General features: G+C 36.3%; 1 protein-coding gene across 2 annotated transcripts in view; it reads left to right on the top strand.

The window, feature by feature from the left end:
- Positions 1 to 27,464, top strand: part of BCLAF3 (BCLAF1 and THRAP3 family member 3) — a 46,323-nt gene that overhangs the window by 8,580 nt on the left and 10,279 nt on the right. Inside the window, exons 4-10 of one of the 2 annotated variants that reach the window (XM_008063346.1) lie at positions 5,761 to 5,876; positions 7,385 to 7,499; positions 8,212 to 8,275; positions 10,095 to 10,210; positions 17,187 to 17,301; positions 18,856 to 18,951; positions 23,818 to 23,973. In XM_008063346.1, coding sequence (XP_008061537.1) covers positions 5,761 to 5,876; positions 7,385 to 7,499; positions 8,212 to 8,275; positions 10,095 to 10,210; positions 17,187 to 17,301; positions 18,856 to 18,951; positions 23,818 to 23,973 — 778 coding nt within the window. Of the gene's footprint in view, positions 1 to 5,700; positions 5,877 to 7,384; positions 7,500 to 8,211; positions 8,276 to 10,094; positions 10,211 to 17,186; positions 17,302 to 18,855; positions 18,952 to 23,817; positions 23,974 to 27,464 lie in introns of both variants that reach the window. The other variant, XM_021715169.1, reaches the window with a different exon arrangement.

Genomic DNA, 27,464 nt, shown 5'->3' with positions numbered 1-27,464 from the left:
TGGCAACCTATGTTTGAACACCTGAACAGGGTCCACAGAATTACTTGTGTAATGCAGAGCCTCCAGTGCAAATCCTCTCTATTCAAAGACCTGAAAATTAACTGAACAGATAACCTGTATCTTTTCAGTGTGATAAAGCATCATAGTCAACACAATATTTATTTATTGATAAATGAATTACAGAGGAGTTTTGTGGGTTGGATTTAATTGCAGGTGGACTGATGAAGTATCCATAAACAAAGGTAGTTAATATCCTTGATAGAATTATATTTTCAGCTATTAACATAAATTAGATGTTACTTTTCTAGAGAAGACTAATCAGAGTGCAGAGAGAGGTTTATTTGTTGGTTAAAATCTGGAGAGTATCCATTTTTATGGAAAGCCTGAGATAGTTAAGTTTATGTACTTGTTTACTTTCTGAACTTTGGTCAAGTATTGATATTTGTGCTCCCAGTTATAGTATGGTTGAAAAAATAAGGTTGTCACCTAGAGATTTTTCTAGATTCCAGTTTGTATCAACAACAGCAGTAGGTAGACACTTGAATGAATGTTCACTACATAGTTAATACTTCTGTTAACAAAGACTGTATCCTAGTGACCCACTCTGTTAGAAACCTCATTATCAGAAGTTACGTATAAGTCATAATTATATGTTTTAGAATGTAAGTTAGGGAATCACAACATGAAAATGTCTTCTAAGGTTGTTATATACCCAAAACACAAACTGTTATATACATCTGGAAGTCTTGAGGCAGATGAAGGTGTTAGTTTAATGTTGGGCTGAGTAGGTGCGGGACTGACCCCTGGTTAGGCCAGGGAAGAATTGGATTGAGGAGGAAGAAGGAGGTGGTACTAGTTTCTGGAGCAGAATAAGCTGCTGCTGATGGACCTGAGGCTTCTTTGGTCTCCTGGGATACTGATACTACACATCGGTGTTATGGGGTTAGAGTTGATGGTGGACTGAGTATGTAGGCCACATTTGCATCTGATCAATTACTTCATTTCCCAATGAAAAGATACAGAGATCTCTCTATCCATATCAGACCTTTCCACATTCTGAAAGAGGATGAGGTCAGTGTTAGGCCCCAGAGGGTATTGGAACTCTGATATTCTAAGGAAAGGGGTGTCACACAGGTGGGGAACAATGTGAAAACCATAACTCCAATTGAAGGAAGATCACTTATCATACAAGTTTATCTATGATAGACATTGTTCAGCTGGAGTCAAAATAAGCAGTAAGTAAAGATATTTTTGATACCCAAACTTGCCATCTTGCTGTTATATAGCATAAAAAACTAAATCCCCCCCCAATATTTCTCACATGCATTTTTTAAATCAAAAATTAATTGAGAAAAGGTTTTCTTTCATTCTTATTCTTCACCCTAACTTCTCTTAGTATCTCTTAGGGAGCCTTATATAGGGATTCTGATGGTGATTGGAGTACATAGGTTTTTGTCTTTTTGTGAGCCACTGAGTAGCCCTGTGACATGGGACAGGCCACCTGTCTATACCCTTTTGGGCTCAAATCAACCTGTAGTTCCTCCTGGCTCTGAGTTTGCTTGGATTGGCTATGTTTTAATATCTATTGAAGCTGAGTTGACAGGCACATGGAGGTTCATGATATAATTCTCTGAACTTTTGTGTGTATTTGAGGTCTTGTATTATTAAAATATATATTTTAAAATTTAAATTGGTCTAAATTTAAGTAAAAAGTTTAAAATAGAAAGTTTAAAAGCAAAATTAAATTGGCCTTAATTAAAATGTTGAAGTCTATTATCCCTTTAGCTGAAACACTCATTTCAAGTGGTCTAAGTCATTTTCTAGTCATCATTTATTCATTCAATGGGTAATTTTTTTGAGGACCTGCCCTTTGTGAGACATCCTTTTAGGGTACTCTGGGATTACAGAGATGCATAAGATTAGGTTTCTTCTCCTTTGGCTTTATTGACAAATAAGGTGATGTTGGTGATACCGTAGTACAGTGAGTGAAATGTGAGATGGTATGCGACTCAGCAGCAGGTTGGGTGGTACCAAGCTGGGAGATTCAGGGATGGCTTCATGTAGGAGTTGATATGTGAGCTAGGCTTTAAAGGCTGGTGTGTTTTAGACATGTAGAGATGAGGCAAAAGAAAGTCTATACTTACAGGTTAACAATAGCAGAAAAATATACACAAGAACTTTAAACTGTGTGGCTCTGAGCAGTCAGTGAAAAGAAATAGAGAGGGAAGAGACCAGGAAGGTAAGGATGCCACAGCTACCAGCCTGATGTGACATTGTTAGCTGGTAGGGGAGGGCAGGCGAACTAGTTCTGATGTGGAAGGATTGCGTCTGTTGTGTGGATATAAGGTGGATTGGATGGGTGCTGGGGCTGGTGAGGCACATAAAGGACTTCTGTGAAAAAAAGTAGTGGGATGCTGAATTAGGGGAGTAGTACTCTCTCTACCCGCTTTCCCTCAACTCCAAAATTTCTAAACATGTTTTTAGGAAGACAGGATCAAATAATACAGTCATGCATTGCTTAATGATGGTGATATGTTCTGAGAAATGTGTCATCAGGCGATTTTGTCACTCTGCTAGCATCCTAGAGTACTTACACAAATTTGGCATAGGTTACTATACACCTAGGCGATGGATGGTACAGAATATTGCTCCTAGGCTACAAACTGGTACAGCATGTTACTGTGCTGAATACCGTAGGTAATGGTATCTAAACATACCTAAATGTAGAAAAAGTACAGTAAAAATACAGCATTATAACATGAATGGGCCAACTTCGTATATGTGGTCCATCTGCTGCAGGTGACTGTAATTGGGAAAGTACTTTATGAACTGTAGCAGGCTGTGTAAAATGTTAGTTATTAGTTGGAAGAAAACAGGAAAACTATATGTGTCATGGACTTTGTTATATCTTATAAGCTTTCAGAGGGCAGAGAAATCTGTTGGTTTTGGTGTTTGTTGTTGGGGTTTTTTTTGTTGTTTGTTTTTTAAATTTTTAATATGTTGTTGTTTTGCTATGCAGTTTTTTTTATCAGTCCTAAATGTATAAAATAGGAAATTAAGGTTTAATGTAGCTTTTTATATTTTCTTAGTTATTATGCACAATACTCAGGGAGAACATCAGTAGAAATATCCTTAAACAGATAAATAAACAGGGGGAGAATGAAGAGAGAGAACAAATCAACTTGGAAGATTTAATGAGACCAGTACCAGAAATTGTATTAGAATATCGGGTTTTGGCTGTATTTTAATTTAAAATAAAAATTTAGTTTAAAAATTGTCTAAAGTGTATCTCGAATGAGAACATTTGATCTTTTTAGCTTAACTACTTGCTTTGGGGATATTTCGTGAAATTATTAACTTGTGATCAGTCCATGTCATAGGAAATAGTAAGAAGGAAAATGTGAACCAAGAGATGATTATTTACAAATGTAAATACTTTGAACATTTTGCATTCCCAAGTCTGGAGAGGGTTTTTCTTGTAGCAACAGTATCATAATTGTTCTTAAAATTTGGGGGTTATGCTATTTTAATGTATATATTTTTTATTAAAAATCTTATAGTGGGGGAACTCTAGGATAAATTAAAACTGATAACTTTAAACATGCAAACTTCAGGAATTAAATATAGCTTCAAAGTATATCACAGCACTTCTATAGATTGAGAATTGAGCATAGAGTGGGGACAAGAGTTATGCCAGTAATTAATTTTTAAGAAATTACAAGTAAATATTAATAATTACCACTGAAAAACGGGATAACTTTATCATCTGATTTCCTCTTGGAAGAAACTGAGTCTTCCAAAGAAAACTTATCTACTGATTTCCCCTTGGAGATAGACCATTTTTATAGTTCTATTTAAATGTTTTATTTTTCCTCCTATAAAATATTTTTAAGAGCTTTTTTTTTTTTTTTTTTTTTGGGTGGAACAGACTTTTTGTAACATTAGACTCCTTTAAACAGGGAGCATTTGTAATTCTTTGTTAGTGGAGATTGTTACAAGGTGTTCTAGTGTTTATCAGTAAACATCTCTTAGCTAGTTATCAGATACACAGTGGGAAGCTTGGAGCAAATTAGGAGGAAAGAAGAAAAATGGGCCTTCTAATGAAAGTCCTTCTAATGAATCAAGGAAACCACAACAGTGGCATCAACCTGCTGCATAATCACTTTTCTGTTTTTGCCTTGGCAGGGAGTTTTCTACGACAGTGCTGGTCTAAGAGCAGGGAGCATGGAAAGTCAGATGGAAGGTCTTCCTCTAATAAGTTATAAATAGATGCTCAAAACCATTTTGCTAGAGGGGTTAGATTCTTTAGTTAAAGAATATCTGTAAGCCCATCATAACCCTGCAGCAGGTTTGGATATATGGCTGTTACGTGGCTTAAATAAGTAAATGTGTGCATGCCCCCAAATGTATCTGTATGTTTGCTTTTTGTTATGAAATATTATTTATTCTAGCAGTACTCTATTATTTAAAATAATAGGGCTCCCTTTTGGATTTATCTTTGGAGCCTGTAACTTACTTATAAAGGACCCCAGCACAAATCTCAATTCTTTGGACAATGAACTTGATTTTTGAGAAGAGCCAAAAGCAATTTAGAGTTAAGTTACAGTACAGAGGAATAAGATGGGTACAAACTGATTAGTGCCATTTTAAGTTCAAAATGAGATATAAATATAAAACAATGAGACATTTTCTTCAGTGATGCATAAACTATCTCCAGATGAAGAATTTAAGGTTTTAAGCAAGAGCAGAAATTTTGCAATAAGGTATAGTTTTCATGACATTTGAAAGACTAATGTTCATTTGAATGCTTGGCCTCTGGGATATAAAACAAAACCAGGACATCCATTGTCTCAGCATCATGGCGCCTTCTCCATAGCACTATTGTAAAGATTAAATGAAATAATATCAGTAAGCTCTAAGCCCACATGTTTGGCATGTGGTAAGCTCTCAATAATTGTTAGCTATATATCATACTCATTACTTTATAACAATACTCAGGTCAGGAGAGCTCTTAATGAAAGTTATAAGATTCAGAAGGCATTAAGATTGCTGGGGTTATATAATAAATAGTAGCATTTCTTTAAGGTTGTATTGGGGTAAACACCATTAACTGGCATTGAATATCATAACTTTGTTAACAACTAAGACTATTTTCTGAGAATTTAGTGAGACTTTGTAATTAAATGAATATTTTAATATCTTAGAATTTGATTTCAAAATACTATTCTAAGCTTTTGATGACTGATATGGATGTACAAGAATTTTTATGCAGTTGGAGAGGTTCTTATGTTTAATAGCAGCTTTTAAAGTCTGGTAGTATTTCAAAGTAGTATAATCTTGCTGGATTTACAATGTTTTGGCCATTTGGGAGTAGAAACTATTCTAATTGATTACATTTTGCATATTAAGTGTCTTTAATTTCTTGTATCTTTTGAAGTAAAAATTGTTTCACTTCGAATTTTAAGGATTTTATTAAAGTGGCAAATATTTGATGACCTCTGATTTGAAAGAACTCAGAGTCATGTACTTATAGCTATTTTCTCCTACTTGTTATTGTACGTGTTTTATGGCATATTATTTAGTGCCTTAATTATAAGAAAAGATAAACAGCTTTTTAGTTTTATAGGTATCTTAATTTTATAAGTTTTTTTCTCAGCAAAATAGTTTCAAATTTAGTTAAACATTTGCAAATTATTCTAGGGTTGCTTCTAGCTATTCCACAGAGAGACAGATGTCACATGATTTGGTTGCTGTTGGCAGGAAAAGTGAGAACTTTCATCCAGTGTTTGAACATCTTGACTCAACTCAGAATACTGAAAACAAACCTACAGGAGAATTTGCTCAGGAAATCATAACAATAATCCATCAAGTTAAAGGTTGGTATATTTTGCACATACATTAGGGATAACACAAAAATAATGTACTAACTTTTCACAAGATACAGGTAAACTAAACACCTGCACTATAGCTTAATAGTAATTGATATTTAAGTTAGATCATGAATTAGGAAGTCTTTTGGAGAGAATATCAGGCATTCATTCAAATCTAGATGTTCCTTATACATAGTTCCAATAACTTTGTGCTTCAACTGTTAGCAGAATAGAAATTGCAAGTTAGAAAGGGAGAGGCCAGCTGTTGGAAAGGACAGGAATACATACTGAGAGCAAGAAACAATAACTGATAGCATAACAGCGAGGAAGAAGCAACAGAAAACAGGCAGGAAACTCAAGAAGTCGGGAACCTTAGGTCATTTTGTGGTATTCTTAAAGTCCACTGAGGGCATTACTGGAACTTTGTGCCTTAAGGATGATGCTGAGTTATCAGTGAAAGATTCCAGTTTGCTTGGGCATTCTTCATGGCTGGGAGTTGCATAATACATTCTTTAATGATTTGCATTAAATTGTTTTGTTTCTGCTTCTGGCAAATTTCCATTAATTGGAAAATTCAGTGATGTAGAACAACTTTCCCCAGTGATGCTGCATGAATAAGGCAATTGTGGGTATTATAACCTGGAGGCCTTCAAGAATTTCAAATATTTCATTTTTTACTTCTTACTAGATAATGGCATTAATCTTTCTTACCTTCATAAAACATATTTTGGAAATGAATTATTTTCTCTGCGTCCCTCAAACTAAGGCATGTATTTACTTCGATAGCACATAGTTTGTCTGAAACAGTTCACCTTTTTAGCTCCAGCCCCTCTCACCCAAAGGAAGTGTGACTCTTGGCAGAAATTGAGCTGGTATTGCAGAAAAATTCAGGAGATTGTCCCAGAACAGGAACAACAAATTAGGAAAAAGGGTTGTTTAAGTAGCATTCTGATGGGTCAAGTGTATTCTCTTTCTCTATATCCTATTAAAAATGTGTAGCATAGCTGATTTCAGAATGTTTTCATGGATTTCAGTTCATATTAATTAAACTAAAATGGCAGTAGAAGGCCTTCTTGTGATATGTAAACATAACATTTAGCATTTGTTTAGAATTATTTTGATGTTTCAGGCTTGGTTTTGGAGTTAATTTTTATTTTCATTCAACTGTGAAGCTCTGTGCCACCTTTGCTTCCCAGATATAGTATGGTCTTACCTTGGAGAAGAAAGGTCCTTGTTTTGAGAGAGCCACTGTCTCTTTTCCTTGGACCAGTAAGCAGGCCGGTCAGATAGGAAGAAAATCCTTGGATTCATAAATCAGGTGTTTTTACTCTTGCTTGGGCTTGGGAAAGCATGTGAGTACTATAAATTAGTCTGCGAAATGAGTTTGGGTCCCACATATTTTCTTGAGAAAACAGGTTGGATTTTTTTGTAGTCCCTTCTTCCTGTGCTTACATATGATCTTTTAAGTGGATCTAGTTCTACATTGAGTTAAATCTGTTTATTTCCTTTTTCAGCAAACTATTTTCCATCACTTGGCATTACTCTACATGAGCGATTCTCAACAATGCGACATATACACGATGCAGATATAAATGAAATAAAATTGAATTCAGATCCAGAAATTCACAGGTAATGATTGATTACTGTATACCCATTTAACTCATGGGAATAAGTCTCAGAACAGATTTGGGAAGGTGCTGCTTTCTGAGCCTGCTCACGTGGGCTTGCTGTAGATTCTAGGATTGCATTTTCCACATAAAAACAAGGCTAACCCACACAGGTACTGGGCCACTACACTTAGATGGAATGAATAGGTTCTGACTAGCATTGTTTAAATGTGTAGGACTTTGAAAATATTGACCTAGCTAACTTTGATTCTGCTGTCTATAGTAATTGTCTACTGAGATTATCACTGGAAGAATGAAATACAGTTGTCAAGCCATTGAAATCATGGGCTGCTTCATGTGGTCACAAACGGCTGTTCTAGGGCAGCTGGATGAAAATATGTGTCTTCTTCTGCTGGCATGTGTTTGAATAGGTGGTGCACCCTGTCATGTGAGCTGAGTTGAATCAATATTAGAGTGCAGTGTATCACCAGAGCAAGGTTTGAGTTTACACAGACTAGTGATTTAAGAACCACTGAAGCTGCCTGTAATATGATTCACAGAATATGTATATCTGGGGAGACTGCCATATTAAGGGAGAAACTACCTGGTAGCAAGTTTCTTTTGCTTTCTCCAAAACATACCAGCTTTATTTCAAATTCTGTTCTGAAGTAGTAGAATCAAGGCATCAGTGTATAACATAATTATTTAATTGTAATGTGTCTTTATTATCTTAGGAGAATAGATATGTCTTTGGCCGAACTTCAGAGTAAACAAACTATGATATATGAATCAGAACAGGTAGGTGAATACAATTTTTGATGAGAGATTATCTTGCTGTGGGAAAGGGGCTAATGGGAAAGGGGATTGATGATTGGAAGTGAAAAAGGGAGTTAAAGTACACAAAGAAGAAGGATTGAGACCCAGGAGTTTGAAATTTTAAAAGCTCTCCAAGTGATTCTGATTATCAGCCAGATTGGAGTGAGAATACTGACAAAAGACAAAAATAATCCCTAGGAGGGATAATCCATAAGGATAACAACTTTGTAAATTTGACACAAAATTACAGTGTTTAATATTCATTCCAAAACTCCACATTCTAAAGCTTGCAGAAAGTATATTCAATGCCTGTTTTTTCATAGCAGTAATGTGGAATATATATTTAAATTGTACATGGAATGAATGCATAGGAGCTAAGTTTCATATGATGTTACCCTTCTGTTTACTGTAGAATATATGAAAGATTCTGTGGAAGATGTACTAGCAAAGTAAGGGACTAATTTTCTTTATTCATGTGTTGTGTGTGGTTCCCACCCAACACCTTCCCTCCCACCTCTCATTTCTTTGCTAATTAGAAAGACTATCTTGACTAGCCAGGGAGGGAAGAAAACTGGCTCTTGTTTTAGAAGAATTATATCAAGTTCTAAAAGAACTGTTAATTTATTCATTGAGAGTAAAGAGTTTTTGTAAAGAAGGTATTTCAATACATTCCTGATAGAATATATAAATAATTTTTAAACTTGTGAAATGATTGCAATTTTTATTGAACTTATGGAGGGAATTAACTTATTGAATAGATGATTTTTCAGAAAATTTCTAGTCATCAAAGTACTATAATTAACTTATAGGAAATTTGAGAATTTTTAAAAATTATCTATATTTCAACCATTTAACACAAAGTATTATTTGATCATCTTTTCTTGCAGTCTTACGTCTTGCATTTTAACATAGATATTGTCATAGAGCATGCAGTTTTGCATACTACTTTCTTTTTACTTAATCCATAATAATATTCCTTTTGTATAAAAAATCTCTGAATGCCTTATGACCTTTTATGATACAGATTTTTAAAGTTTTTTTTAAATAGGTTTTTTTAAGTTTTAATTAACTTTTTTCAATAAGTGTTTTTCCATGTCGACTTCCACATAGTCTTTATTACCATAATTTTTTTTTTTATGAGTTGGAGTCTCACTCTGTCGCCTAGACTGGAGTGCAGTGGCCGCTCCCGGCCACCGCAGCCTTGACCTGCTGGGCTCTGGCGATCCTTCCGCCTCAGCCTTCCAAGTAGCCAGAATTACAGGCTTGTGCTACCACACCCGGCTGAGTTTTTTATTTATTGTAGAGATGAGGTCTCGCTGCCCAGGCGGATCTCTAACCCGTGGGCTCAGGCAGTTCACTCACCTCAGCCTCCCAAAGGCGCGGGATTACAGGCTGAGCCACCGAGCCCGGCTTATTACCATAATTTAAATTATTATACGTTATTCCTTTGAGCTGTTTACCATAATTTATTTCATCATTCTTTCTTTCCTCCTAAATTTTTAAAAATTTAAGCTGCTTCCATTTTTTGTTATTTTAAATATAATATTTTGAATATATTTAGGTAGTTAGCATTTTCTTTGAGTTAGAGTCCCAAAAGTGGGATTCCTAGTTCAATGTGAGGAACTTTTCTGACTATGTATTGTCAATTGTGTCTCAAAATATTTGTATCAGTTTATACTACCATTAGCAAGATGAGTATAAGATAACTTATGTAGAAATTTTAATTAAGGTTCTTATTAGAAATGATCTTTGTGCAACTAACAGTAATGTGAATGGTTTGTCTTCTGTCAAAATTCCTCAGACTCTGGTCAAAATAATAGATCCAAATGACCTACGACATGACATTGAAAGAAGGAGAAAAGAACGGTTACAGAATGAAGATGATCACATTTTTCACATAGCTAGTGCTGCAGAGAGGTAATCAGTAGATGAAAAACATCTTGTTATCAGGAAGCTCTGGGTTTCACCATTTTTAAAATTTTTTGTGTGATGATAATTTTCAACTTAGTGTAGGGATTTGATCCTTCAAATCTGTCTTATATGTTTAAGTGAAATTTGCGTAAATGTTTCCAAGTTATTCAGTGATCATCATATGTGGTTTGATTTAAATAACAAAACTTAGGGGGTAGGCGAGTATTTGAGGTCTTCATAATTCTGAAGAGGGATGTAACTGATTTTTGAATGTTAGCAGGAGTCAGGACCAGAAAATTTAAAGACTATTTGACTTGAGCTAATTAAAACCCTGATGCATTCTGCCCTTTGGATTCTGGGATATTCTTTGAGTAGTACAAGCTTTTCTGAGGTCAGTACAATTCTCTTTTGGAACTCTTGGTGGATGTCTGTCCACGAAATAGAAGTGGGTGTAGTAGAAAATGCAGAAGAGACCTAAGTTTGAATTTCCTCCCCCTCAGTTTACAAGCTGTCTGATCTTGGACAAATTTGCTTCATCTCTGGAGCCTCTTCATCTGTAAATGGATGCCAAAACCAATTTATGATATAGGGCAGTTACAAGTATTAACCAAGGCAGCACATGTGAAGCACTTACGTCATGTATAGCAAACAGATTGTCAGTAGATCCTCATTTTTCTTTCCCAACCTTGTACTTCTTTTTAGGGGCTCTGAGTAGTCTAGATTGGCCTCATTTTATCTCTACTTCTGAAAACTATGTGGAATTTATGGCAACTCTGATGATGCTGAGGTATAATCGAATGAGACAAGATTTCCAGTTTGCTCGAGTCCTCACAGTATTTGAGTCTTCCAGCAAGTGGGAATATATTTTCCCGTTATCTTTAGTATCAAAAGATACTGTATTCAACTAGACTTTTAAGTCAAGTCTGCGGCTAATGAGGTCTTAGTCAAGATACACAGTTGCTTGTTTAAAACTAGACTTGATTCTGACAATAAGTTTGGGACTAATTAAAAGATGGTGAAACTAGGTGTTGAAGCATATAAAACAATTGAAAATAAAATAGTAAAAATCTTGGCCCTTGCTGGGTGAAAAGCTCAAAGTCTCTTAATATGATTTGGCTAATGCATGGCATGACTGTGCTCCTTAATGATACAAGTGTCATGCTTTCCTTGACTCAGCAAGTGTAAGAAACCAAGAGTATCAAAAAACAGGATTTTAAAAACAGATTGAAGATAATCAGCATTTTATGAAGACCATATGATGCTTTAGGATATATCTTTACTGTATGAGGTGATTTCTTAAGAACTTGAGCACTGAAGTTAGACTTGAGTTCAGTGCCTGACTCTTAGACTCCTATGTCCTACTATGTCCTACTATGTGGCTGACTTCGGGAAAGTTACTTAGCCTCTGTTTCCTCTTCAGCAACATAGGGATAAGAATTACACTTATCTCACAATGGTGATTAAGATGAAGTAAAGTGATAAGTATAAGGCAGAGTAGCTAGTCGACATTATTAATGTTAGCTTTGAGGATAGTGTTGTAGTATGCCAAGATGTCTTCCTACAAAGTGTCTTTCACTGGATCGGTTGGATTATTTTATTTATATTGGATACTTGGTGTGGCATAGTGGAGCCATGAGGATTTTTTTTAAGTGACCTGTTACCATAAAATCCATCCTTTGAAAGTAATCAATCAGTAGTTTTTAGAGTTGTGCAACTATCATTACTGTATAATTCTAAATATCACCCCAAAAGGAAACCCTCTACCCATCAGCTATCACTCCCCATTGCTATCATACCCATTAGCTATCACTCCCCATTTCTCTCATGTTATGGCACGAGGATTTTGACTATGGCTGAGTAATACAGTCTTTTGTATGGATATACCATATTTTGTTTATTCATTCACCTGTTGGTGGACATTTGAGTTCTCACTTTTTTTCTTCTGTGAATAATGGTGCTATGAACATTTGTATGCAAGTTTTTGTGTGAAGACATGTTTTCATTTCTCTTTGGTATACACCTAGGAGTGGAATTGATGAGTTGGATGGTAACTCTATGTTTATTTTATTTTATTTTATTTTTAGTAGGAGTCTCACTCTGTCGCTGAGACTGGAGTGCAGTAGCATGCTCACGGCCACTGCAGCCTCGACCAGCTGGGCTCAGGTGATTCTTCCGCCTCAGCCTTCCAAGTAACTGGAATTACAGGCACATGCCTCCAAGCCTAGCTAATTTTTTGATTTATTGTAGAGATAAGGTCTTGCTAAGTTGCCCAGGCTGGTCTCGAACCCATGAACTCAGGCAATCCTCTCACCTCGGCCTCCCAAAATGCTGGGATTATAGGCATGAGCCACCGCGCCGGCCTATGTTTACTTTTTGAAGAACTGCCAGATTGTTTTCCAAAGTGGCTACTCTATTTCACATTCCCACCAGCTTTGTGTGAATAGTCCAATTTCTTCACCTTCTCACCAACACTTGTTATTGTTTACCCTTTTTTAAAAAAAGAAATATAGAACCTTTAATCTCTCACTTTATCCTAATTCAACTTCCTTATTAAAACAAAAACATTTTCTTTTATCCCTTTATCTTTGAAATTTAGTTGATCAAAAATGGCCTCCTATTTTTACATGAACTTTTAAAATCAAGTCAGTCTAGTTTCCATAGAAATTCAGAAGAAATGAAACATGACAAATCATGATAAATCATAGGATATGATGGTTTCTCACCTGTATGGTTTTTCCATAAAAAGTTTATGTAGGCTCTGTATCTATGTTTGCTCACCATTGTATCCCCACTGTCTTGAGCTCAGTTCATATTTGTTAAATAAAAACTTTCCAAAAGAGTAGACGTTTAGATCTTGATTACTACTCCCTATTCCCTGAAGCCTTAGAATCTTTCACAAGCAAGCCTAATGCTTGGGGATATTTATGGAATCTCTCTAAGACCCTGCCATTCTCTACATATGCTCAACTTAAAGATGAGTGATATACTGATAAACCCATTGTAAAGTTGAAAAATTGTAAGTTGAACCATTTTAAGTTGGGGACCATCTGTATTTGCTCCCACTTCTGACCAGTCTCTTACCCTGATGTCTCCATGTCTTCTCCTGGCACACTATTTCTCCCTTTTCTAGCCAGTGTTGCTGAGTTTTCTATAATATAATTGATCTGGTATGTTATATAAGTATGGAGTGTGTTTGATAAAGGACCTTAAAAATAGTATCATTGGACTCTGAGAAGATATCAAGACTTTCTTTCTAACTAGGTAGCTTATGGGGAAACATCAGTTTTTATTCTTGCTATTGTAGCAATCATAACCTATACTGAACAGAGTAAAAACTTCATAAGGATCTTTTATTCATATAGTCAACAAATGTTTATATATTAAGTTCTTTGTTCTAATTGCTGTTTAAGGACTGGGAATAGAGTGAAAAACTGTACACAAAGCCCTGGTTGTCATGCTGCTAAAATTTAATGGTAGAAGAAAGAAAATAAATATATGTTATTTGAGTGGTAGGTGAAAATAAGGCAGAAGAGGAGATATAATAGGAAAGAGTGATATGTGTGATATGATTTTATTTAAGGTGGTCAAGGAGTGCAATTAAGACTTTGAAAAACATTTATCAGGGTTAGCCGAGCACAATGGTTCACACCTGTAATCCTAGCACTTTGGGAGCCTGAGGCGAGAGGATTGCCTGAATCCAGGGGTTCCAGACCCGCCTGGGCAACTTGGTGAGGCCTCATCTCTAAAATAAATTAATAAATTAGCTGGGTGTGTGGTGTGCACCTGTAGTTCCAGCTACTTGGAAGACAGAGACGGAAGGATTGCCTGAGCCCAGCAGGTTGCAGTAGCCATGAGTGTGCCACTGCACTCCAGCCTAGGCATAGAGTGAGACTCTGACTCAAAAACAAAATAAAACACCATTTATCAGGGTTGTAAATTGCGTGAGGGAGTTAATCTTGGGTTATGTGAAGGGATAGTATTTCAAGAGAGAGAACAGTAAATGCAAAGACCCTGAGTCAGAAGTATGCTTGCTGTTTTTTAAGGAACAGAAAAGAAAAAAGTGGGGTTGCAATAGGGTGGAAAAGGGAGGTAGTTAGCAGATGAGGCCAAGTCATGAAAGGCTTTGGAATACTGAAGGACTTGAAGATTTTGTATTTTACTCTGGGTGAAATTAGGAAACATTTGAGGTTCCACCCAGAAAAGAGATATAATCTGACTTAAAATTTGAAAGGATCTCTCTAGTTGCTGGGTGGAGAATAGACTGTAAGAGCTAGAGCAAAATGTATCTCTTTCTAAAAAAGAGAGAGAGAGAGATTAGTAGGAAGTCTGCATGCTAGGGTGGCATGTAGTGGGCCCAGCAGGGAACTGAGCTGCTGAGCTCTTGCTCCTTCCATACCCCTGTCTAGCATCTGTCTCATGATCTAAGATGGGTATTTGTGCTGTAATCATCTTGTCCTCATTCTAGCCTTTCTTTTAAAGACTTCCTAAAATGTACACATGATACCTTAGAATTATTGGCCAAAATTTAGTCCTGTGGTCATGCCTAGTTGCAGGGAGGCTAGGAAATAGATTCTTTAACTTGGCATTCATTTGCCTCATCAAAAATCAAATAGCAAAATATTTTAAATTTTTTTATTGTGGTAAAATATATATATATATAATAGGCTGGGGATGGTGGCTCAAACCTGTAATCCCAGCACTTTGGGAGGCCAAGGTGAGAGGATTGCCTGAGCCCACGGGTTCGCGACCAGGCTGGGCTCATCTTCACTAGACCTCATCTCTACAATATATCAAAAAATTAGCCAGGAGTGGTAGTGTGCGCCTGTAGTTCCAGCTACTTGGAAAACTGAGGTGGAAGGATCACCCGAGCCTAGCAGTTCTGTACCCATTATACAATAATTCCACATTCTCTCCTCCCCTCCGTCTCTGGTCACCTCTATTCTTTCTGTCTATAACTACCTGTTCTAGATATTTCATATAAGTAGAATCAAACAATGTTTGTCCTTTTGTGTCTAGCTTCTTTCACTTAGAATAATGTTTTCAAGGTTAATCCATATTGTATTGTGTGTCAGAATTTCATTTCTTTTTAAAAAAGAAATGTATTCCTTTTTAAGGCTGAATAATATTTCATTGTATGGTTTTGCCACACTTTATCCATTTTCTGTTTATGGACATTTGTGTTGTTTCCATCTTTTAGCTGTTATGAATTGTGCTGTTATGAACATTGGTATTGTCATCTTTTTTATTATAGCCTTCCTAGTGTGTGTAAAGTGGTATCTCACTGTGGTTTTGTTTTGCATTTCCCTAATGGCTAATGATGTTGAGCGTCTTTTCATGCATTTATTGGCCATTGGTATGTCTTCTTTGGAGAAATGTCTATTCAAATCTTTTGCCCAATTTTAAATCAAAGTCTTTTTATTGTTGTGGTGTAAGAACTCTTTACATTTTCTGGATACTACTTCCTTATCAGATCTATACTTTACATAGAGAATTTTTTAAAATCTACTGTTTTGTTTATAGAAGTAGTCACACACACTAATGGCAATCATTTGGAAAAATATAAGGCATTCCTAATTTTACCAGTCAGAGATAACCACTGTTAACATTTAGTACATTTCTTGTTATGTGTTTTTTCTGGGCACTTATGTGTGTATTTTATATAATTGAAATTGTTCTCAATATACAGCTTTGCACACTCTACTCTTACTATTTATGAGCCATTTTGACAGAACATGGGAGTATTTAACAAATCAAAAAACCCTAAGTGTTTGTTTCATGTTGGTTTCTGGGTCAGAACTGGAGCCACAACACGTAGTGCCTCCTCTGAAGGAATCACAGCTTGTTTGATTAAGCAGACAGATACTCCAGAGGTTCAGTCACAGAGTGATAGCTGTTAAAACCCAAAAATGCTACATGCGCACGTAGCAGGAAGTACCTAGTCCACCTCAGAGGGATTTAGGAAAGCCTTCCCAGAAGAGTTACAGATGAATCTAGAAGTGAATCTAAATGGAAGGAAATGATCACAGAAGGAACTGCACATGCAAAGGTGTAGAAGCAGGAGAGATTGTTGTATGTCAGGAATCACATGTACTTAAATATTCCCAAAACTCAGTGTGTGTGTCGGGGTGATTGGAGCAAGGCAGCAAGGCCCAGAGCTGGAAGGGCCTTGGGGTGAAGATGAGGAGTGTGGTTTTTTTCCTGATGCCAGTGGGGAATCCATGAGAGGGACTGAAACAGGGCTGAGCAGGGAGCAGTTAGTTCACCATGGAGCAGGGCCTGCAGAAGACACAGAAAGGGTCTGAGGAGCATTGTGGGGAAATGAAGGATGTGACAAGGAGAAGAATACCCAAGGGCTATTGGAAATGAGACTTTGGGGATCAGAGGAAAAGCCCAAGAAAGGACCTCCCTCCCAGATAAGCCTGCCTGGGAAGAGCCTTGGTGGCCCCAGGACTTCGCAATGATGGAAGAGGGGAGCGTGTCCTTTGCTGCTATGGCCCTGTAGTATCAGAAGGCCTCAGCTCTGCCAGTGAGGGGACCCTGAACCAGTCACCACACCTGGCCTCTAAAGAATAGACTGGATCATGAGCCACTGTGCTTCTACCAGTAAGAGTCTACCAGCAAGGGGCAGGAAGGGGCAGTGCTGCCAAAAGTTCAGATTCTCTTTCCTCAGAAAACGTACATTTCATGTGTGGTTTCAGGAAGTTACAGTCCCAGAAGCCTGTCCTTGAACTCCAGATTGAGAACTCTGGTCCAAGGAATATTGGTTTTCCTTTATTGCTAACTTCCAACTTAGCTAAATGATATTTGTTGAAAAATGAGTTTTAGCCCTGCTGACTATCATTTGTAATTTTAGTAGTGATAGCTCATTGAGATTTTACTGTTGTGCTACTTTAATTATCAAAGGGCTGTTTAATTTTCTTGTTTATGTATTAGAAAAAGGTAGACTAATAAAAGGTTCTCATTTTCTCTTTCATTTTATTAGGGGTGATCAGCATTCCAGTTTTCCAAAGGTGAAGAATACTCATGCTGATAGATTCCAAAAACCTACACATTTTATAAAATCGAATTTTAGAAAATTTATTCAGAAACCTTACATGGTAAGATTGCAGTTATAAAATTTTCATTTTTTGCATTCTTCTTCTCAAATATACATGTACAGGGATCACCAATATTATAATGTTTATAACTGTTCATTAAGTACATGTTATAAGATTCAGATAAGGCTTAAAGTTATTATAACAGAAGAAATGTTCATCTCTTATTTGATTTAGTAGGATTTTATTGGATTTATTATAGCACTAGGCTTCTTAAGTTTGTTTTTGGAACAACTTTATTAAGACATACTTTACACACAATAAAATGTCATCCATTTTAGGTGTACAGTTTAATGATTTTTAGTAAATCTACCAAGATGTGTAACCATCACCATAGTCCAGTATTTTTATTACCCAATAAGAGCCCTCATGCCTGTTTCGTTATTTTCTGTTCCCACCCCCAGCAAACCACTAATCTGCTTTCTGTTTTGAAAATTTGCCTTTTTATAGGACAGCTCACACAATGGCAGCTGGCTTCCATAAGAGCAAGCAAGTGATGGTTAGAAAGATGGATGCCGGATTCTGTTTGTAACCTAAGTTAATAAGTAACATCCCACCACCTTATTCTTTTTGCAAGAAGCAAGTTACTAGGTCCATCCCACCTTCGAAGGGAGGGATCATTGGTTGAGGATCACTGGAAGCCAGATCAGCAGTTGCCTAGTACAGTTCTCTCCCTGGCCAGATTCCATAGAAAATAGAATCAAAAGAAGCTTTTGAGACTGTTTATTTTAGAAAAAGGAAGCCATCTTGAGAAGGGCCCCTTCTTTTCTGTTTTCACCAGAGGATTCGGGGGCTTTGTAGTTACAGACTTGCTAATGTTATTTCTGATATTTTTCTAGCCATGGCAGGAGAATCGTCTCAAATCAGTTATCTGAATCAGCAAAACCTGCTCCTGTAGTATTGAGAATTTATTTATTTATTTTTTTTTGCAGGCAGTAGAAGCCTGTTAACACCATTTTTCTTTTCTTTTTTTTTTTGAGTCAAAGTCTCACTCCATAGCCCAGGCTGGAGTGCAGTGGCATGCTCATGGTCACCCCAGCATCGACCTGTTGGGCTCCAGCGATCCTGCTGCCTCAGCCTTCCAAGTAGCCGGAACTACAGGCATGTGCTACCACACCCGGCTAATTTTTTATTTATTGTAAAGATGAGGTCTCGCCAAGTTGCCCAGGCTCGTCTCAAACCCACGGGCTCAGGCGATTCACTCACTTTGGCCTTCCAGAATACTGGGATTACAGGCTAAGCTACTGAGCCTGGCCCTGTTAGCAACTTCTAATGGTAATGGGTTTCTTTGTCTCCTGAATAAATTCTAGATTTCTAGTTTATTTTCTAGACCCTTGTGTTATTCAGGAGTATTTTTTCCACTTGTCACAGGCAGAAATAAAACTGGCTCCTCACAAACTAGCATGGGCCATGTGAAAGAGAGAGATATGTATGGTTCCTGCAGCTAAGCTTGCTGCTCCCTGCTTTATGTTCTTAACCTGATACATTTAAAACATGGGATTTTTTAAATGGTAAAACAAACTATTTTAACCCATACTAATACCTTTTTTCATGCAGAATTATACTATGCAGAGAAAAGACATCATCACTCACAAACCATTTGGAGTTGAGGGAAACCATCAAAACACAAGAGGCTTTAAAAGACCTTTTAAGGTATTGAGTGTTGTTTTCCATTTAATGCTAGCTTTGCTTTTATGCTTTGGACATAATATTCTAAGTGTTAGTAAATTAAAAGCTGTTTTTTATAATATGCTTTCAAATAGTAGCTATAAATTAGTATTTCTAGACCTTTATAGTAAACTATAATCAGTTTAATGATGACTCTTTCCTCAGGACTTAATCTTCAATATATATATTTTTACCAGCAGAAACCTTTTTCAGATACATCATGGAAACACAGATACATGAAACAGATACAGGTAGAGTGACTCTAGGTGAAGAGACAGGCTAGGTTGCAGGCCCTTCCTTTAAGCCAGCACCTTTTCCTCTAAGATGTAAGTGCAAAGCTATAGAGCTTTCTCCAGGATTCACAGATTGAAAAAACTCTGCCCATAGGCCTTCTGGATTATCACAGAAAGATTCTGGTCCAGACAGTTTTGTTAAAGTATATTTAATCACATTCTGATTATTTGTGCATCTCTATCTGATAAAAATGATAGTTTTTAATCAACTAAAGTATTTGGTTATCTAGGATACTTCATCCCCCAAACATGTGGAATACGAATTATAGTACAAGGTACGATATGTCTATCTCCTTGCTCTCAAAAGTTGAGGTGCTTTTAATATCTATTTTGACTGAATTACTTATTTGTGATATTCACTTGAATCATATTTTTCACTCATGTTGTCTCCTCTACCCCAGCCAAAAAAGGGAAGAATTTGAGCTCTTTGTGTGAAAGTAGCAGACTCGTTTGATGTAGTAGTTATCTTATTAGGAGGAAGTTAGTATCTGCAGAAAATTCGTATAAACTATCCCCAAACCATAGACTAGAAGAGTAGTTGAGTGATCTTCTGTTAATACTTGAGTTCTTGAAAGTCAAAATTTATAAATGTTGAAAGATTTTATTTAATGGAAGTAACATAATTTGTAGGTATTGCATAGATTACATGTTTAGCCAATGGTTTGTATGCCTAAGAACGTGTGGCATGAAGTTTTCAAATGGCTATAGAATATATAAACATGTTGATACCATCTTTTGATCTCTTGAGTAGTGAGGCATCACGTCAACTGAAAATGTGATGTCTTCAGTACTTGTATACAGTATAGATGAACTTGCAGATCTAAATGCTTTCTACATACTGAACTTCTCATTGGTTAGATATAGTTTATAGTATATATATTATAGTAGTTTTCTAAGATCATTATAAAATTTATTTCCTGTTACTTATTTTCCTTAAGGAAAGATTAACATTAATTTTTTTGACATTGTTTTCAAAATATATGTAATAATTTTTCCTCTTGACCAATCATTTAAAGTTGTGTGACAGTATGTGACTGCTTAGAAGTATATAATTCTTTATAGTAAAACATTGGGAAGAAATAAGGGCTTCCTTTTTTTTTTTTTAAGAAATAATACTTACTAAGAAAAGGAAATACTTTGTTAAAATTTACTTTTTATATGAATTGGACTCACTCAAAGCCAGAAAGACTTCAGCTTATTAGATAAGCAGAAATGGACCATGTCTATCTGAAGATTAGCTCTTCAAGCAAATCAAGTTTGTGTAAATAGTCTTAACAGAATTAATGTCTTATTCTAATTGTCTTACCTGAAATTTTCTGTAGCCTTAAGAAGATAATTGAAAAAATAGTCCTGGTGTAAATACTTTTTTGTATACGATATATTCATTTCTAAAATAATTGTGAAAAGAGGAATCTATTTAGTTTTTATAACTACTCCACTGTAATATACCATTTGTACATTTGTTTATCCAATATTGTCTATTAATCTGTTTCCTGATATTAAGTAGTCTGAGGATGGAACTTAAATAAAATAAACCAAACACTGAATTTCAAAAAGATTAAAATCTATTCCTATGGATAAGACTTTGAAAATTATCATAGAACCTAAAAACTGTACATGTTCTATTTAGATGTCTAAACATTGTAAACAGAAACATTTGTTTTGTCTAAACAAAATCAAGACCCTAATTTTAAAGCCATAATTCAGTATAACACACATTGTGGCTTTCTCTAAATTAGTAGCTTACTACTTTGGATGCTCTGTGTTTTGCAGCCAGTTCTCCCTTCCACTGTTTCCTTTTAATAAAACAACAGCAGCTCCAGCAGCAACTCACTTGACTAAGCCTCAATATCTTTTCCTTCTGGCATTGTCTCCGTTGCTAGTTGGTCTGAATTTTATTATCAAAGGGGAAACAAGTAGTGTTTAAGAGGGCTTTTATTTATTGTTTTGTTTGGGTTTTTTTTTTTTTTTTTTTTTTGAGTTGGAGTCTCACTCTGTCGCCCAGACTGGAGTGCAGTGGCCGCTCCCGGCCACCGCAGCCTCGACCTGCTGGGCTCCAGCAATCCTTCCGCCTCAGCCTTCCGGGTAGCCGGAATTACAGGCATGCGCTACCACACCCGGCTGATTTTTTGATTTATTGTAGAGATGAGGTCTTGCTGCCCAGGCGGGTTTCTAACCCGCGGGCTCAGGCAATCCACTCACCTCAGCCTCCCAAAGGCGCGGGATTACAGGCTGAGCCACCGAGCCTGGCTGTGTTTTTTTTTAATTGGAGTCTCACTCTGTCGCCCAGGCTGGAGTGTGGGGTCACACCCACGGCCACCCCAGCATCGACCTGCTGGGCTCCAGCAATCCTTCCACCTCAGCCATCCAAGTAGCCGGAACTACAGGCGCACGCTACAATGCACAGCGAGTTTTTGATTTATTGTAGAGACGAGGTCTTGCCAAGTTGCCCAGGCTGGTCTCGAACCCTCGGGCTCAGGCAGTCCACTCGCCTCAGTCTCCCAAAGTGCTGGGATTACATACAGGCTGAGCCAACGAGCCCCGCCAAGAGGGCTTTTATTTAATGCAGCCATTGCAGTGTGTGCAGACGATGTTACTGACTTCCTTGGAGGCAAATAATGTGTTTAATCTTACAATAATTTGTTTAAGAGTGGTTATTGTTGAGCTCTTCATGTTGAGGGAATCTTTCCTCTTTGATGTCTTTACTATAGGGGTGTAAGTTTTATTCAGACCTTAACTTTCTATAAACTGAATGTGTTTTTGTTTGTTTCTGTAATTTTAGCTTCTCTTTTTAGCCTTAATAGTTTACAAATTGTAAACTCTTCCCCGAAACATTCCAAAAGTGCCTGCTATCAGGTCCATTTGATTGGACCTTGGTCACGTAGTAGTTGGGATGTGACTTGGGTGTTTTTTATTCAGAGCAAAGAAAGAATTTGATTTAAAAACAAAACTCTCTCCATGCAACTTTGTGATTAAATATTTACATATAACTAGGTTATTATTTTCCTTTATACTGTAAGCATTTGCTTGAAAAATTTGAGATGATGAAAACAAATTAGCAGTTAATAATATTTATCTCTGATGTATGCCAATCTTCTGAGTAAAATTTTGATTTTATTTTAAAAAGAACACATTTGGGAATAAATATAGTATGCAATGGCTGTTGTTTTCAAGGTACAGAATTTGCAACTTTTATTCTGACCCTTGTCACTGCCTAATAAATGAACACTGGTTGAGCCCTTAACTCTTGAGCGGTAAGGAGAGATGAAAGAATAAGATTTTCTGCCTGTGCCATTAAAACTAAATGTTCTTTTGTGCTTTTCAAGCTTGGAGAGGCCTTTTCTTGGCTCTTGGTAGAGATTCCTGTTGACAAAACCAGGACTAGCTGCCTGTCAGATGCTCATACTTGATGTCTCTACTAAGTTGTCAGCCTCTGTTGAGTCTTTGTACCTTTTTTGTAGTATTAGGTATGAATTTTGTTAAATAATTTCAAAATAGTTTTATAGTTAACTCTGCCTGAGAAAGCATGTGGGGTCACCAAAGTCTTTCCTTCTCTACCGTATCTTCTCGTGACTTCTTGGTTAGATCTCCCAATATTCAATTTATGCTGAACTCATCTTGTTAAAAGCATAATTTTACCTAGGTTTTTTTTTTTTTCCATGTGACTTGACATTTATTTTCTATAGGAGAATTTAATTGAATGGTTTTTTGGGGAAAAATCCTTTTCGTAGTCAAGAGTTTAATGAGTTGGCAGGTAACCAAGGTTTGAAGACTTAGGAGAGAGACTTCATCTATAAACCTTTGTGTCACTTCTCCCATCTGTTTTAGATTATTCTAGGAGAATGCCTGAAAATGCAGGCGAGCATTAGGAATGTGTGATATGGAGGAGTGAGGGAGGGAGGGTTGGGAGAATTGTTTGGGAAGTTTTAGAGAGGATTGGTTCATGATTGACAAAATTGAGGACTCCTTCCTTCTCCCACTCCCAGCAGCAAATTATTAAGGGACTATTCTTCTTCTCAGCCACATGGGAAATACACAAATATTCATGGTCCTCTTATGTCTACTGAAATACTGAATGGTATGCAGGCTAGGAGATGTTCTTTTTAAGTAATGTGTTTTTTGTGAAAGAGAACGATTGGTTTGAAGGTATTGACAGGAATTAAGTTGAAAGAGTTTTTGATTCTTAGATGGATATTGATAATTAATGTCTGGATTTGATATATTTCATTATGAATCAGAAGAATAATTTTAGCTCATTAGAGGTTTTGAGAATTGTATTTTGTTAACATGATTAATTTCAAGAATTAATTTCAAATTCTTTTAACTCTTTAAAAATTGATTTGATGCATAATAAAGATATATTTTTTAAAATATTAGTATAAGTTTGGAAGCTAGTATAAGGAAAACGTACTATGTTATCACCTTCACCCTCTTCTCTTTTAGTAATCTATAATCTCAAGGGCAGCTCTAAGTACCAGACATTTTTTCATCTGTTGTACTAATAAAGTAGACTTGGAAGCTGTAGTTTTAACATTTAATTTTTTTTTTTCCTTTACAGAGCAACTTTAGAGGGAGCAGATTCCAGCCCCATAATAAATCAGGCCTGGTACGGAAGAGCATGTACATTCAGGCTAAGTATCAGCGTTTACGGTTTGCTGGTCCAAGGGGATTTATCACTAATACGTTCAGAGAACGATTGCTGAGGAAAAAAAAGGTTAGTTGCATTATGATCATTTAAATATGTTGAGTGATTTTTGAATTCCAAAATTATCTGTGTTCATTAGATAAATTGGGTTTTTCATTTAATTTTGATTTAAGAAACAACTTAGATTTTTAAAATGTTCTTATTGCCTGATTGTTGAGTTAAAAACTTCAAGGAATAGTAGTAATAGAATTGTGAGACCATTTAACATCCAGCTGTTTGAACTTTTTACTTTAGAATTTTGGTTGTATGGTTCACTTTGAAATGGAAATTCTGGTAAAGACTTTTAACTGGAATATTTTAGTCTTATACAGTGTGAATTATCTGAGTGCCAAAAAATAGTGAACTGACTATATACAACAGATACATAATTTCAAAATACACTAACTCACTCTTCTTTTTTCCCCCTCATTCATATTTTTTTTTGTTGTGGTAAAATATGTATAATATAAAATTTGCCATTTGTGAGTATACAATTTAGTGGCATTAATTACATTCACAGTGCTGTGCAATCATTACTACTATATGCTCTTTTTAAAATTTATTTTAATTGACAGGTAAAAATTAGATATATTTATGGTATTCAACATGATATTTTCACATGTGTAATACTGTGGAATGACTAAAACAAGCTATTTAAAATATGCTTACACATGTATCCCACAACTCTAAAATAAATTTTAAAAATATGAATTACTTCACATACTTATCATTTTTGTCATTTTCAAGTGCATAATACATTGTTATTAACTATAGTCATCACGATGTACAGTACATCTCTTGAACTTGTTCCTCTTGTCTAACTGAAATCTTATGTTGGTGCTTTAATCAACTTCTCCCTGATCCCTCCAGCCTCTGGTAACTACCATTTTACTCCCTGTTTTTATAAGTTTGATTTTTTTATGGACTTTTTTTGTTTGTTTGCTTGTTTTTGCTTTTGAGTCATAATCTCACTTTGCTGCACAGACTGGAGTGCAGTGGCACAATCATGGCTCACCGCAACCTCAAACTCGTGAGTTCAAGCAATCCTCCCTTCTCAGCCTCCTGAGTAACTGGGACTACAGGCAAGCGCCGTCATGCCTGGCTAATTTTTTTTTTTTTTTTTGTAGAGACAAGGTTTTGCTATGTTGCCCAGGCTGGTCTCAAACTCCTGGGCTCAAACAATTCTTCCTTGGCCTCCCAAAGTGCTAGGCTTACAGGCATGAGCCATCATGCCGGCAAGTTTGACTTTTTAGATTCCACATATAAGTGAGTTCATGTAGTATTTGTCTTTCCTTGCCTGACTTATTTCACTTAACATAATATCTTCCAGGTTCATCCATGTTGTCACAAGTGACAGGATTTCCTTCTTTTTAAGATTGGATCATATTCCATTGTGTACCTATATATACACTTTCTTTACATTCGTTGATGGACACAGGTTGATTCTATTATGTTAACTCTTAATGTTAATAAAAGTTTCTTTATGTGATAATTAGAATTGCATATCCTTTTAGTTGTGGATTGATTTTATTTGATGGCCATGTTAGTATTTAAAAAGGCAGCATAAATATGGTGTAAAATTAGCTTCTAAAAAGTAATTATGTTTTAGATGAGAATTTCTGGGTATGGTGACACTTGCCTGTAGTCCAGCTATTTGGGAGACTGAGGCAGGAGGACTGCTTGAGCCCAGGAGTTTGAGGCCAGCTTAGGCAACATAATAAGACCCTGTCTCTCAAAAAAAAAAAAAAAGAAAGAAAGAAAGAAAGGGGGAAAAAAAGAAATAACAACAATAGCATTATATCAATTAAGTGAGGCATGTTTGTCAATGTTTAGACTCATTTTTGTTTATAATTTTAGGTGAATGTTTTCTTTTAAGAAATATTTGTATCTCTGGCGTTGCTACCAAATAGCCTAACTGTGGATTTATAACTTTTATAATCATAAATGTTCACTTAAACTTTATGCTTATGAAGCCTTTGCGCTGAACTTGTTTAATGATTTTAGTAAATTTTAACATTTTTTTCAGTAGAATAAAATTGTCAACTGATTGTTTTTTAGATTTTAGAGTTAATAGCAGATCTTATGTAACCTCCCCCTCCCCCATTTTCACTGAGTACTTCAGAAATTTCTGATTTTACTGTGTATATCACTCATGGTTTTAAGAAAGCGATTTCTTTAAAAAAAAAGTGTAAATGAAGTCATTTTCCTCTCTCATGTACCTCCCTACTGTTGAGCTGTGCCAGGGCTTGGATGGAGATGCTGCTTCTCTTCCTGCCTTGTGTGGCAAGTTTCTTTGCAGCAGATCTTCCAGATATTTGTTCTCAGTCACAGGTGGCAGCTTGGCTGTTCCCAAGGAAGCTTGTTTATTCCCACTCAAGGAGAAAAGCTGAGGCAGGCCTCCTCGATTGTGAGGTTGGGTTTCTGGTACATGATGTCTGTTTCTCTTCTGTTAGCTCTGTGCTAAACTTGAGTTTTAGTTTCATTTCACTCTATTTTTGCTCCATCTTTTTAGATGATTTGGGCTGCTGAATAGTTTACCTGACTATGCTTCAGCTTACAGTTTCTGTATACTCACTGAACTTGCTCCATTTTATCACTTATTTGCCTCAGTTCACCCAATTCCTGCTGACCACGCCATTCTTCCAGAGTCCATTGCTCACTAGCTCTGTTTCACAAAAAATAGAAATTGAACATCAGGGCTTCATCATAGGGCATAAGAAGTATGTCCTCAAAAAAACTACAATCTGCTAGGGATCTCCTGTCTCTGGGCCTAGGCTTTTTGTATTACCTAAGATACAGCAGTTGTAGTTCGGGTCCAGTGCTTCACCTTCTTGTTGCCTTTCACTACCATCTGGATGCATTAGAAGTGGTCTCAGCACATTGGATTTCTTAAAAATCAGTGTCTACTACCTCTTTTTCCTTGGCCTGCTCTTCTGGATGCTACTTCATATACAAGGGGGGACCCCAAAAAAACCCATAATTTATAAAAATTGTGTATTTACTCTTACATTTTTAAACTTCAGTCACCTTCAAAGTACTCTGTGTTTAAAATCTAAATGTATCAAAAACCTGAACATAAAACCTCAAACTATAAGACCTTAGAAAACACAGGAGTAGGAGACACCCTTATGGAAATCGGAACTGGCAACTGGCAACCAATTCCTGATCAAAACTGCAAATACCCATGCCATTAGAGATAAGACAGACAAGTGGGGCCTCATCAAATTGACAAGCTTTTGCAAAGCAAAATAAGCAATGAAGAGAGCGGGGAGACAGCCCACAGAATGGGAAAAAATATTTGCCAACTGAATATCTGACAAAGGCCTAATGTCCAGGATCTACAGGGAACTCAAATGTGCCAAAAGGAAAAAACAGCTCCATTAAAAAGTGGGCAATAGACATGAATAGACACTTCTCAAAAGAAGAGATACGGGCAGCCAACAGACACATGAAAAAGTGCTCAGCCTCACTGATCATCAGAGAAATGCAAATCAAAACCTCATTGAGATACCACCTAACCC

Source organism: Carlito syrichta, unplaced genomic scaffold (genome assembly GCF_000164805.1).
Source record: "Carlito syrichta isolate Samal-C Ts95f unplaced genomic scaffold, Tarsius_syrichta-2.0.1 Scaffold306767, whole genome shotgun sequence".
NCBI classification, from domain to species: domain Eukaryota; kingdom Metazoa; phylum Chordata; class Mammalia; order Primates; family Tarsiidae; genus Carlito; species Carlito syrichta.
The sequence above is the reverse complement of the archived record's forward strand: the minus strand, read 5'-3'. Positions and strand labels throughout refer to the sequence as shown.